Here is a 13,169-nt window from a genome sequence, read left to right on the forward strand (position 1 = left end):
ATAAAAAAGAGGGAGAGGGAAAGAGAGAAAGAGAGAGAAAATACCTGGCAGTTTTAGTGGATTGCAAGCCGGTTTGAGTCAACAACACAATATGGAGGTCAAGAAAGTGAATGTAATCTTAAGCTTCATTAAGAGAGATAAAACATCTAGGAATAAGGAGGAGCTAATACTACAATGTTTTGGCTTCATCAGATCACATCTGGAGAATTATGTTCAGTTTGGAGATATCATATTTTAGGTGGAACATTAAGGAGCTGGAGCATGTCCAGAAGAGGGCAATTAAGAATGAGTTCATGCCCTGTGGGGATCAGCTAAAGGAAATGGGGATAGTTAGGCTGGAGCAGAAAAGACTCAACGGGAACTTGATAGTTGGCTTTGAGAACCTGAGGTGCTAACCCAAAGGTAGAGGGATTTGACTCATTTTGCTTGTTCCTAAAAGGCAATACTAGGGGGAAAGAGAGGGAATTGTGCAGAGGTTTGTGTAAACTTGATGGAAGGCAAAACTTCCTCACCTTTAGAGTTATCCATAAGTGTCTTGGACTGTCTCAGAAAATAGGGACTGCCTTCATTGTAGGTTGTCGGACAAAGCCTAGAGCACCATTTGGCACAGGTATTACTCCTTGAAGGCAGAAACTTCCATTTTTGTCTTTGTACCTCCAGCCCCTAGCACTGTACCTGGCACATAGTAGGGATTTAATTAGTAACAACAATAACTAGGATTTCTATAATGTAAAACACTTTACATATGGTAATTAATTTACATATGCCGATACATTTACATATAGTTGCATATGCTAATGTTTTGATCCTCAAACAACCCTAAAAGGCTTTTTGATTGACTTTGGGCATTCACCTCCCTGGGCCTCGGTTTCTTTATCAGTAAAATGAAGGGATTGGATTCATTTGTCCTCAAGGGCCCCTCTCACTCTAGGTAGACGATCATGATTGAGTGTTGTAAAGTGTTGCTTGTTTAGGTGTGAGTTGGGCTGGATGCCTCTCACTCCCTTCCAATTCTGAAACTCTGTGGTTCTCTTCTTTTCCCCACAGCATTTGGCACAAGGCTGGGCACACTAGAAGCCCTCAACTAATAATGAATGAAATGAGTGAATAAATAAATGAATGAATGAAGAATATGAATTACTAAGTGAAAGAATGAGTGAATATATGAATTAATCAGTGAATAAATGAATTAGTGAAGTGATTGAATGGCTCATGTAATGAATTACCAAATGAATGAATGAATGAATGAATGAATGATGTGCCTTTGTTAGGCAGTGTGCAGAGATCCCAGGAGGCAGCTGTCCTGAGGAAGATGGATGGCCCAGGTCTCTGAGTAATCCCTGAATACCTACAGATGCCATTCCTGGGCTAGAGGAGGTGAGACTGGCCCCATCCATGAGGAACAAGAGTGGAGTCATGTGGACCCAGGCTGCCATCCCCTTTCCCAACTGGGAGGTGGAGGTGGCCTTCCATGTATCTGGGCTGGGCCGCCTGGGAGCTGAAGGGATGGTAAGCAGCCAACTCCCTGTCTTGTCCCAATATTCCAGAGGGGCCTCTCTTGTCTGAAGAGCTCTGGTTTTCCCTAGGTTGGTAGGGGCAGCTGCATCTTCCTTTAGAAGTAGCTGCATTATAGAAAAGAGGACCAGGAATGGGGGAGGGCTGAGACTGGCCAGGTAGGGAGGGATCCCCAGGGTGGCGGCACTCAGGAATCCTGAACTCTAACTATATCCCTCCACATAGCTGATTGGAACAGGACAGGCCACCTTGGCCCGAGGCTAGCTACTAGAGGCTGCCAGATGCCAGGGATGGCTGACTGGGCTATTGGTACCCATAGGCAGTATGGTATACCCGGGACAGAGGCTGGACTGGGCCAGCCCTAGGTGGGCCAGCTTTCTGGGATGGCATCGGGATCCTCTTTGACTCTTTTGACAATGATAATCAGGTGAGTTGTGCTACATACTCTCACCCAGTCCATCCAAAGCCCCCCAGGAGCATTGGAGGACTCAGGCCAATCACCTCACTGGTTCCTCCTGCAGAAGAACAACCCTGTCATCCAGGTTTTGGCAAATGATGGGCAAACTCCATATGACTACCTCAGGTAAGGGTCTGCCTTCTCATCGCACCCCAGCCCCTGAGAATGAACAGGATGAAGCTCACTAGTTGAGCCCCAATGCTTCCTTGTCAAGTACCAATATTCTGAGTTCAAATCCTACCTCTGACCCTTGCTGCCTGTGTGACCTTGGGCAAGTCACTAAACCTTTCCGTGCCTCAGTTTCCTCATCTATAAAATGAGGGTGTTGGACTAGATGACCTGAGGTCCTTCCCAGTTTCGAGACTGTGATCTGTAATGATAAGTTGCTTACTGAATTATTGTGGAAGGGAGAGAGGGAGGGAGAAAGGGAAAAAGGAAGGAAGGAAGGAAAGAAGGAAGGGAGGGAGGGAAAGAAGAAATCTAAGTTTTCAATTCAATAAATATTTCTTAAACTCCTGCTCCATATAGAATGGTGGTAGCTAGGTGGCTTAGTGGGTAGAGTGCTGGGCTTGGAATCATAAAGACCTGAGTTCAAATGTGACTTCAGACACTTCTTAGCTGTGTGACCTTGGGTGAGTCGCTTAACCCTGTTCACCTTAATCCACTGGAGAAGGAAATGGCAAACCACTCCAGTATCTTTGCCAAGAAAACCTCATGGACAGTATTGATGTGCTATGATACATGGGGTCATGAAGAGTCAGACACAACTGAATGAACAACGATATAGAACAGGGTGTTGGTGCTGGAGAGATAGAAAGAGAAATAAGACATGGCTCCTGTCCTCCTGAAGTTCAGTCTAGTGGGGGAATCAAACATCCTTTGATGCCCTGGTGGATCTTCTATTTTATCAGTGAGAGTCTTCCCTCCACTTATACAGATAGCAACCCCTCGATGCCTTCTCATCCTGGAGATTACTGTAATTATTACTGTCCATGTCTAAATCCTTTCCATAAATCCTGCCCCCGGTTCCCCACCCCTGATCTAAGAAAATATAAATGCAGCCTAAACTCCATATGGGTGGGGACCGTGTCTTAGTTATAATATATGTCCATGTACACAGATAAATGGGACACAAGTTAGAATTGGATTGAGTGCATAGTAGAGACCAGAGAATCCTAGAGGATTTAAGAAGGTTCACTTCAATCTAGGAAGGCTTCATGGAGGTGACACCTTCAAGGTAGACCTTGGAGAAAGGGAAGGATTTCAAATAGGTCAAGGTGTTCTAGGCATATGGGAGACTGTGCAGATGGACAGAGAGGGTAAGAGGAAATCAGGGAACATTAAGTTTGGTTGGAACATAGGTAGAGAGGAGTCAGATTATATGGGCCTTGAATGCTAGGCTAAATAGTTTGACATTTAATTGACAAGCAATTGAGAGCAACATAACAGGTTTAAGGAAAGGAATAACATGATCAGACCTGTGCATGAGTAAATGTCTTCCAGGGATGGAGGGGGCCAGGTGCTGGGTTCATGTCTTCAGGATTTCCGGAACCGGCCATATCCATTCCGAGCTAGAATCACCTACTGGGAGGAGAAGCTTCGGGTGAGTAACCCTGGAGAAAGGCCTACCTGGGGTCATTTTGCCACTTCTATCAGTATGTGGGCCTCCACTCTCCTGCACCAACTAAAATCTATAGTACTCCTTAGTTGGAGGAGGGAGGCATGTGTGAACATGGCTGACAGAGAACAAAAGTGTGCTTTACCAGCTAATGCCTCTGGCAAACTCTGAGCAGTAAAGTTCACACTTTCTTAGTGCTCTGAGTATGAGCTTCTCCTCGGTCCTCCTTGGGGTACAGAGATGACAGTACCAGGGTCCTCAAAGGCTCTGTCTCAGAGTGAAAGCTCTGGAAGATCCAGCCAGTCCAGAAGATGGCCCAGTGATCACCTGCATGTTGGGTCATTTGAGGATCAGCTAAGCTAAATTCAGAGCAACTCATCTCCTATTTTATAAGATCTCAGATGTCAAGCTAGAAGGATCACCTAGTCCAGCCCCCTCATTTTACAGATAAGAAATTGGAGGCCCAGAGAGGCTGAGTGATTTGCCCAAACTCACACAGGTGTGAATGGCAGAGCCAGGCCTCAGTTTTTTCAGTCATAGCCAGTCTTTAAGACCATCTACTGAATTAGTTATAGCAGGGAGGGTAATCTGTGTCCATGGAGGGAGGTCCCACACCAACCAGACTACAGATCCTTGAAGCATTTAATAGCTGACAAACCTTAAAGACATGTAAATGTAAGTTATGATTATTTATACACATTATTCACTTGATTCCTCAGAACAGCTCTTTCATTAGAGTATGTACTACAAGATGAAAAAACAAATTAAGGCATTTTCCCAAGGTCACGAATCAGTGATAGAGACAGGACAGACACGCCTGACTTCAAGCCCAGCATTGTATTACTTCTTTATATCCAGGCACAATACGTTTCATTAGTATGTGCACCCAAGGAATTTTTTCCCCAGAACATTTATTGAATACTCAGTCATACGAGACATTTTTATTTATTGAATAAAGTAAAGAAACAAAAAACAGCTAAACTCAATTTTGTTATCAACAACTAAACTTTACTTTTAAAATACAAAGCTTTAAAAATGAGACACAAAATGCCAATATTTTTGTGTGCCTAAACACACCTAAGCATACCTTGTGTTCATGCTTACACTTCTGAACATTGACCACAGGCATGCCAGCCAAGTCATATATGTGCATGTGGACCTCAGTGAGGTTTCCCATCTGCCACCAAGTCAGTAAGGTACCAAGTCCTAGGAAAGACACAGAAGAAGGTTCCCCCTCAATCTCTTGCTTATCTACCCCTCACAGGTATCTGTGAACAATGGCCTCACCACTCAAGGAGCAATAGATGAGATCTGCACTGAAGTGGGACCCCTTCTTCTGCCCCCTGGAGGCTTCTTCGGGGTCTCAGCAGCCACTGGCATCCTAGCAGGTAAGGACCCACAGCTGAGTCTGGGGGGCTGGCAGGGAGAGGTAGCCCCCACTGGGGCCTTGGTTGAGAGGGAGGGGTAGAGGGAAACCATGGAGGAGTATATTATTGTTTTCCCTGTAAGGGTGACTCTTTACCGAGTCAATTGCCTTATATGAGCTCAAAGAGTAAAAAGACAGGTGAGCAATTATGTCAGGCCCACTTGCCTCCTAGGGCCTTGACTGGAATATTTATTTGGTTGTCTTATTGCTGTTGTTTGTTTGTTTTTGGAGGGGGGATGGCAGGGCATTTGGGGTTAAGTGACTTGACCAAGGTTGCCCAGCTAGTAAATGTGTCAAATATCTGAGGCTGGATTTGAACTCAGGTCCTCCTGACTCCAGGGTCGGTACTCTACTCACTGTGCCACCTAGCTGCCCCTGGAGTATTTATTCAGAGCATAATCTCTAACTCTGAGCCCAGGCTTTCTTCTGTCTTGAACATGCAAGGAATTACCAGCTTGTGTTTTCCCAACAGCAACTACACTCTTAGTGCCTGCCCTGGTTCTATCTTATCTTGGTTAAAAGTTCAAAGATTATCATACAATATTTCATGAATTTATCAAATTTGTCTCAGTTCTCATTCTCATTAAATTCTCCTTATTAACTTTGCATTACCTGGAGGAATATACATTTGCATGAAAGATTATAGTACATTGACTGAATAGAATTGGAAACAAAAAAAAAAAGATAAAACCAAACTCCTCGATCCTCAGTCACCCTGGTGAAGGGCAGAAACCTTGCCCATTCCTCTGCCCATTTGAGGCAGGAGCTGTCTTGTCATCTCTCAGGGGCCACCACCGCTCATCATCTGCCCTCCTTCCCTCCACCAGCACCATGTGTACCTGGAGTTGCCTCTCAGAATGATGTCTTTAACCATCCCTGTCCTTTTCTCTTGTTTGGCCTCTCCTGGAATCCCTGAAGCTCCAAAAGCTGCCAGTTCTGACCCGCTGATGCTCAGGGAAAGTGGGAAGGCTCCCATTTAACAGATGGAGTAGTCTTCCTTTTATACCCAACAACAGACCCCGTACTCGTATTGGGTTTGGGGAGGTCCCTGACATAGTTTAAAAAAAGTCTTTTTCTCTATTTTTAAGCGCAACAGGATATTACTCAACTTTACACAATGCCCAGCCTCCTGTGGTTTTTTCTCTGGTGCTTTGAGAGATGAGGAAGTTACAGAACCTAGGTTATTTCAAAACATGGGCTCCATTTCTTCAAAGTTTCAAGGATCCTGATTTCATCAAGGTGGATGCCTAGAAGCAGATAGATAGCTCAGTGAATAGAGTGCTGGACCTGGAGTCGGGAAGACCTGAGTACAAATGTGGCTTCAGATACTTACTAACTGTGTGACCCTAGATAAGTAACTTAACCTCTGACTGCCTCAGTTCCCTTAGTTGTAAAATGAGGATAATTATAGTACCCCCTTCCTAGGGTTGTTGTGGAGATCAAATGAGAAATTTGTAAAATGCTTAGCATAGTACCTGGCATATAATGGTTGTTTCCTCTTCATTGGTTGCAGATTGCAACCCTTCCATACCTTAGTAGCCAGTATTCATGAGTTTCCATATGAAAAAAGCCAAAACATCATCTTGTTGAAGAAATCTCTACACTTAACTGGTCTGGCCCTCAGGAAACAAATACAGAGGTCATTTCCAGGCCGGAACTTGAAGCCTTTCCAGTGTGAGGATCCAACAAGGCTTACATTCTGCTTATATAGTCTTCAAGGGCCCCGAGTTGCCTCTGTGCTATGATGAGACATTGGGAGAAGACTGTCATAGAGAGTTATTGCAATGATTAAGATTATGCCACAGATGACCCTGGTGGAAACTCAGCATTGTCTCATCCCACAAGTCTTTGCTGTACCATTGTGAAGGAGACTGGAAGAGAAGATAGACTCCCTCTCCTTGGCTGGGCTCAGGACAAGACTCACATACATAGATAGTCAGTGAGTAATTAATAGCAGGACATAGTCAAGACTAAATGAGACCTATAGATACTAAGAATTAGAGTAAGTCAGAGCAGGGAGACATCATTATCCTTGGCATAGTCAAGGATGACTCCTTAAAGGAAATAGGTTGGGAGTAGGGAGTTTGAAGGATGGGGGAGGGGGTGGGGCAAGCCAGGCGGTATGCTGAATAGACTGCTGGACTCAGAGTCAGGAAGACCTGAATTCAACTACTGCCTTGGACATAAGCTAATTATGTGACCTTGGCAAGTCACTTAACCTCTCTTGGCCTCAGTTTTCTCTTCTGGAAAAGGAGGGTGATAATGGTACCCACCTCTCAGGGTTGTTGTGAGGATTAGATGAGATAATATGTAAAACACTTTGCAAACCTTAAAGTGGTATAGAAATGCTAGATATTTTTTATTAAGGATGAGTAAGATTTAGATCATTGGAGCAACAGGGGAGGGCATTCCAGGAATAGAGAATGTTATGAGCAAAGGCAAGGAGGTAGAAAGGTGCATGGTAAGTTTGGAAGAATGAAGAATCTGATATAGCTAGAGCAGAAGGGAGGCAGGAGAGATAAGACTGGATATATCCAGATTGCGGAGGGCTTTGCATGCCAAGCAAATAAATTTGTACTTTTTCTTCTAGGAAAATGGGGAGACATTGTAGGTTCGAAAAAATGAAATTATAAACAATATGATCGTGAATAATTGCTATGAGAAGGAATAGAAAGTGCCATGTATAAAAATCAGCATGGCTGCACAGGGAGTTCTCAGATTGTATCAGTAAGGCAAGATTCATGACCTTAAAGATGACCATGAACATGCCTGTATAGTTCAGAATTGCAAAGTATAAGAGATTCTCTAGGTAGAAGGAAGGGGAAGTATAACATTTATTTAGACACCAGAAGATCAAATCCCCAAACCAGAAATTCCGATTGGACATAGCAACAATTGTATTCCAAAACCAGTAAGTCCACCTCAATGTAACAACAAGGAAATTAAAGCACAGTATTACAGCAAAGAACTAAATCATCCTGTAACGTTCCCCCCTGCTGGGGCCTTCCCATAAACACTCATGCATCCCAATTGTCTGCTTGGCTGTGCTCTCTCCCCCCTCAGTTCTCTGGTCTCTGAAGCTATCTGGTCTCCACACTCCTCTCTGCACTCTCTCTGTAGCTCTCTCTTGTCTCTCTGCAGCTCTCTGAGTTCTGTAGCCCACTAGTCTGCAGATTCTCAGCTCTGTCCTCTTGGAGTTCTTACTTCTTCTCCTTGGGCTGAATTCTGAATTCTTAATGGCTACCTCCTGGGTAGATAAACTCTTCTTAGGGCCCAAGGGCCTCATACCCAATTAGAGAAAGGGTGCAGGCCTGGGGCTTAGCATTTAGTAAGTAAAGGGTGTAGGCCTGTCTCTAATCAAACTTCCCTTAACTGGTCCCACCTGAGGCCTATTGAATGGGTGGGGCCAGTGATCTTTAATCACTAATTGGCATCACACAGATGAGCTAAGGTTTTTAAAAGGATGTAGACAAAAGTGGAAACTGTGACATATAACTGAGGAAGAGTACAAAAGAATGCTATCTATTTAAAAAAATAATGTTGGAAAGGGCCAAGTGCAACACGAGCTAAGGTTTGTGGATAGTGTTAAGGACAAAATAAAAAGGATTTTAAAAATCTGTATGTGAAGCAATGCAAAGAACCTGGAAAGAACAGGCCCTACTGCTTAGAGATAGATGATGTAATGTTAGCAAACAATAGAGAGAAGGCAGAACTACTCAACTCCTAAAATGTCTCCATCAAGAAAAATGTTCTTCGTACTGGAAAGATTAGATCAAACAGGGTTAAGAAGAAGTTAGAGTCCAAAGCAAGTGTGAAGATAGTAAGAAAACGTAAAACTGCTCTGAGTTCAAGGAGACTAAATGATAAATCAGAATATGGAACAAACTTGTAGATGGGATCATTGGCCTGCAGTCTGTCTTTTCCAAAGAATCATGGAAAATTGGAGAAATATTACCATAAGATATATTTTATTGGTCCCATTTTAGAAAAGGGCAAGGGGAAGTGGATCCTACAAATTTAGACAAGTGAGTTTGAAATTAATAACTGGCAAAATTCTAAAAGTAGATTTTTTTATCAGTTGGCTTGTGGATACTTAGGTAAAATGATGATCATAGGACTTAGAGCTGGAAAACATTTACGGGTCACCTCACCCCAGCCCTATCCTTCACAAATGAAAAACAAAGGCTTAGAGGGGAAAGTGATTTGACCAAGGTCATGCAGGAAGCCATTATTCTGACCCACGTCCTTGATTCCAAATCAGGCTCAGTCTGCTCCAACAATCAGCATGGATAAGTAGGTTATGCCAAACTATCCTCATTTTCTTTAGAAGAAAAAAACAACACAACAATTAGGACATTGTAGATAAAATATATGAATTTCAGCAAAATTTCTTGGAAGAAAGTCTCTATAGGGATAGTGAACTCTCAGAAAGTTAGAACTGGAAGGAACTTTAAAGATACTCTAATCCACCCCTCCCCTACACTCACCCCCCCACCCCATCACTTTAGAGGATCATGGGCCCATAAGCCTAGTACTGTCTCAGGATATTTAGAAGTCATCTATCCTTTACAGATAAGAAGAGAAGTGGCTTTCCAAAGTCACATATGACATGTTTGTACACAACATAGAGGTATGTTAGGTTGGATAATACTATAGTCAGGTAACTTTATAGCTGATTCAACAACTATACTTGAAGAGTGTTGACATGGAGAATGGTCTCCAATGGAGTACCACCAGACTCTCTCCTCAACTCTCTCCTCTTCAGTGTTTTTATCAAATTCATGAACTCTCTTGGCCCCATCACCACCAGGTATAGTGGCATATAGACGTCGAAGAGCGGGGGTAGCACCTATTTATGAGGAGTTGTAGCCATCAAAATACTGGGGCGTTCAAATTATCCATTACCATCAGTACCGAAGGCTGCATGCTAAGCTCTGCTGTAAGCACCTCTCAATCAAACCATCAACAGACATTAGTAAGCACCTACTGTTTCAGGCACTGGAGACACAAAGACAGAAAAGGTTCTCAAGAAGTTTGCGTTCTCGGCTGTATTTGCACTTTGATTTGGTTTCTGGTTTCACACACACTGACTTCCTAACACAGCTAGATTCCCGATTCCCATTATGTTTGCCTTCCTCCTTGGCACTGGTTACTGACTCATGCTGTTCAGATTCTCCCTTCCTGAGCTCAAATTGGGACCCTCTGGCTCCCATTTCTACTTGCTATTCTTCAAGATCATGGCCCCTCAGAAGGCCCAGGTCTAGATCAACAAAACTCCATCATCATCAGAAGCACATGGTATAACAGATAAGATACTGGATCTGGAGTCAGAAAGACATGGGTTCAAGTCCCACTACAGACATTTAATTGCTTTGTGACCTTGGACAAGTCACTTAAGCTCTCTGGGTCTCAGTTTCCTCACCTGTAAAAGGAGGAGTTGGACCGGTTCCCTCTAAAGTCCCTTCCAGCTCCAGTCTATAACCCTATGATTATACTGGTATGTTTTTCCAAGCTGTTAATGACACAGAGCTGAGTGAGATGGTGAATACAAGGGACAAATAGAACCCGGATCTGAAAGAATCTCAGCAGACTAGAATGAGAGGTTAAATCTATCAGGGCAAGCTTTAATAGGCACAAATATAAATGAGACTCTGCTTTTGCCTGAATCTTTCAATGGGTCTAAGACCTTCATGGGGTGGATATTCCCTCCTCTGAAACACATCACAGCCCCTCCTGACTTTCCTTTCATGTGTGATCCTTGCCCATGACTTTCTATAAATCCCCTGTGGAGGAGATAGCATGCTAGAGGCTTTAATAGCTCAGGAAGACAAACACAGCATTCAAACAGCCCTTCTGTTATCTCTTATCTTTATCGCATGACCAGCCCACCTTTGCTTCCAGTCATACACATCCTTGACGCTGGATCTGAGGCCATTTCTTATGCCCAGGTCAGCCCTGGTAACACTGTAGCCTATTCACACCCACCATATGCCTCTCCATTGCCCTTAGGATCACCCATGGTTTTGAGTGTTCAACCGTTATGCTGTTTCAAGAACAAATGAAAAATCATTTATTGAATACTTACTATGTGCCAAGATCTTGTGATAAACACTAGGAATATAAAAACAAACACAAAGAAAGAACCTGCCTTCAATGCGTTTGCATTCTAATAAGGCAAGATAACTCAGATAGATGAACGGGAGCCAGGGAGGTGGGTCATGGTTTAGAAAGTTACAGTATTGAATTGATTATGGTACCAGAACTGAAAACAGGTAAGGTAGGGTTCAGGGGCAGGGGAAACTGGTAGGCAAGAAGATGGCCAGAGTGTAAAGGGAAGCATGGCTGAAGCCTGCTTAGATGTAGTGGGCCATATGAGGCACTCAGTATGCATGAAGTAACAGAACCATAACATGACTGGGTAAACATTTTAAAACATGGGGTTTAGAGCAGTGTAGCATGAGATTGCTGCCTGCTTTTACAAAGAATATACACATCATTCCCTTCCTCCTGTTCAATTCCTGGCTATCTGATACATATTGGTGGAGTAACTCGGTGGGCGGCCCACCCAGTTGCATGTCATAATCTGGGTACTAGGTATTCTTCATCCACTTGGTTATTCTTGTATGGATTGTTAGACCAATTTCTTCTGGGTGACCATGCATCTCACTGGAGAGGTCCAATAGTGTTCCAGGACTTGATGTAATATATACAATGTCATCCATACACAGTAGCATCTAGAGGGCCCCTTCATTCTTTATCTATTTCCTCATTTGTAAAATAAGGAAATTGGGATAAATAATTTATTATGACCCTTCTGGCTCTAATGCTATATTTCTATGAAATTAAAAACAAACAAACACCTGTGTAAATATAAATGAAGGAGACATGACTAGAGGACTCCCATGAAGGGTCCATGTGAAAAAGATGGGGATGTTTTAGTGGTATCAATGATGTGACTTATCAACTGAAAAAAATTTATCTGAGTTTAGTCTTCTCTAACAGAGGACTGGCATCCCCAAATGGGGGTTTTGAGTGGGAAATCGGAAGGCAGTAATAATACTGGTACCTTCTGTCCTTATTGGACCAGAACTATGACTTGGGTGGGACAAATGGAGCTTTTCCCTAGGGCACCAAATTTAGAAGGTGTATTCCTTCAGCAAGACAGAAACAGTAGAGCTGAGCACCAAGTCATTGAGTGTGATAAGTTAAAATAGGAAGCTACAAAATGGCACACCGAAGTGAGTTCCTTTCCAAGAGAAGCCTCGTAGGTAGTTGTCTTGCTTCCCCCTCCCCTCATCTGAAGATGAGCTTCATATCTCTTGACTTAAGCACTAAAATTCTTAGTTACACCTATGGGGCCCATAAAGAAATCAATCCTTCAGCACCCATCTTAGAAATTAAGAACCCCCTAGGTCTCCACCAAACACTCAGAAAGGTCACCCATAGTTGCTACATGTGAAGATGGAACCTGCTCTCTCCAGTGTCTGCCATTACAGTTTGAGAAAACAGCAAACAATACCTCCTTCTCTCCAGCTGTACCCCACTATGTGGAGACTGCTGTATGGAGTCACATGGAGGCCCCTGCTCTAGCACATAATGATAATAATAACTCACACACAGTATTTTAAGATTTGTATTTTACATTCATTATTGCATTTAATTCTAACAACAACCTTGGGAGGTAGTTACCATTATTAGCCCCGTTTTACAGATGCAGAAACAGGCAAACAGAGGTTAAGTGACTTGTTCACAGCCACAAAGATAGGAAGTATGTGAGGCAGGATTCAGTTTTGGGTCTTCCTGACTTCAAGTCCAGTGTTCTATCCACCTCAGAGGTAGAGGTTCACATCTATCCCTGCTTTCTTCATCCCTGGACCAGGCTGGTGAGGTTCTAACCTCAGACGCTCTTAGGGACTGCATTTGAAAGGCTCCTTAGCCTAGGACCTTCTGCACGTGTGGAGGAAGTATTCACTCTGTCCTGCTTCTTCAAATTCTACTAGAAAATGATGAGTGAGTCCTCCACCTTTATCGGGAAGTCAACCCCAGGCTTCTCCTCCCCAGGACACCATGTTGGGCTCGGGCTCTTTGACAACAGGCCCAATCAGAAGCCAAAGGCCAGCTCTGCATGCCTGCTGGGTGTACCTTATCTCTCT

The 13,169-nt window shown here is 43.4% G+C and overlaps 1 protein-coding gene across 1 annotated transcript in view; it reads left to right on the forward strand.

Moving 5' to 3' along the window:
• Positions 1-13,169, forward strand: part of LMAN1L (lectin, mannose binding 1 like) — a 41,494-nt gene that overhangs the window by 8,494 nt on the left and 19,831 nt on the right. Inside the window, exons 2-6 of the mRNA XM_036736502.1 lie at positions 1,355-1,509; positions 1,835-1,942; positions 2,040-2,098; positions 3,476-3,575; positions 4,855-4,978. Of these exons, the coding sequence (XP_036592397.1) occupies positions 1,355-1,509; positions 1,835-1,942; positions 2,040-2,098; positions 3,476-3,575; positions 4,855-4,978 (546 nt within the window). The remainder of the gene's footprint in view (positions 1-1,354; positions 1,510-1,834; positions 1,943-2,039; positions 2,099-3,475; positions 3,576-4,854; positions 4,979-13,169) is intronic.

The sequence above is a fragment of the Trichosurus vulpecula genome, chromosome 8 (genome assembly GCF_011100635.1).
Source record: "Trichosurus vulpecula isolate mTriVul1 chromosome 8, mTriVul1.pri, whole genome shotgun sequence".
Taxonomy (NCBI): Eukaryota; Metazoa; Chordata; class Mammalia; order Diprotodontia; family Phalangeridae; genus Trichosurus; species Trichosurus vulpecula.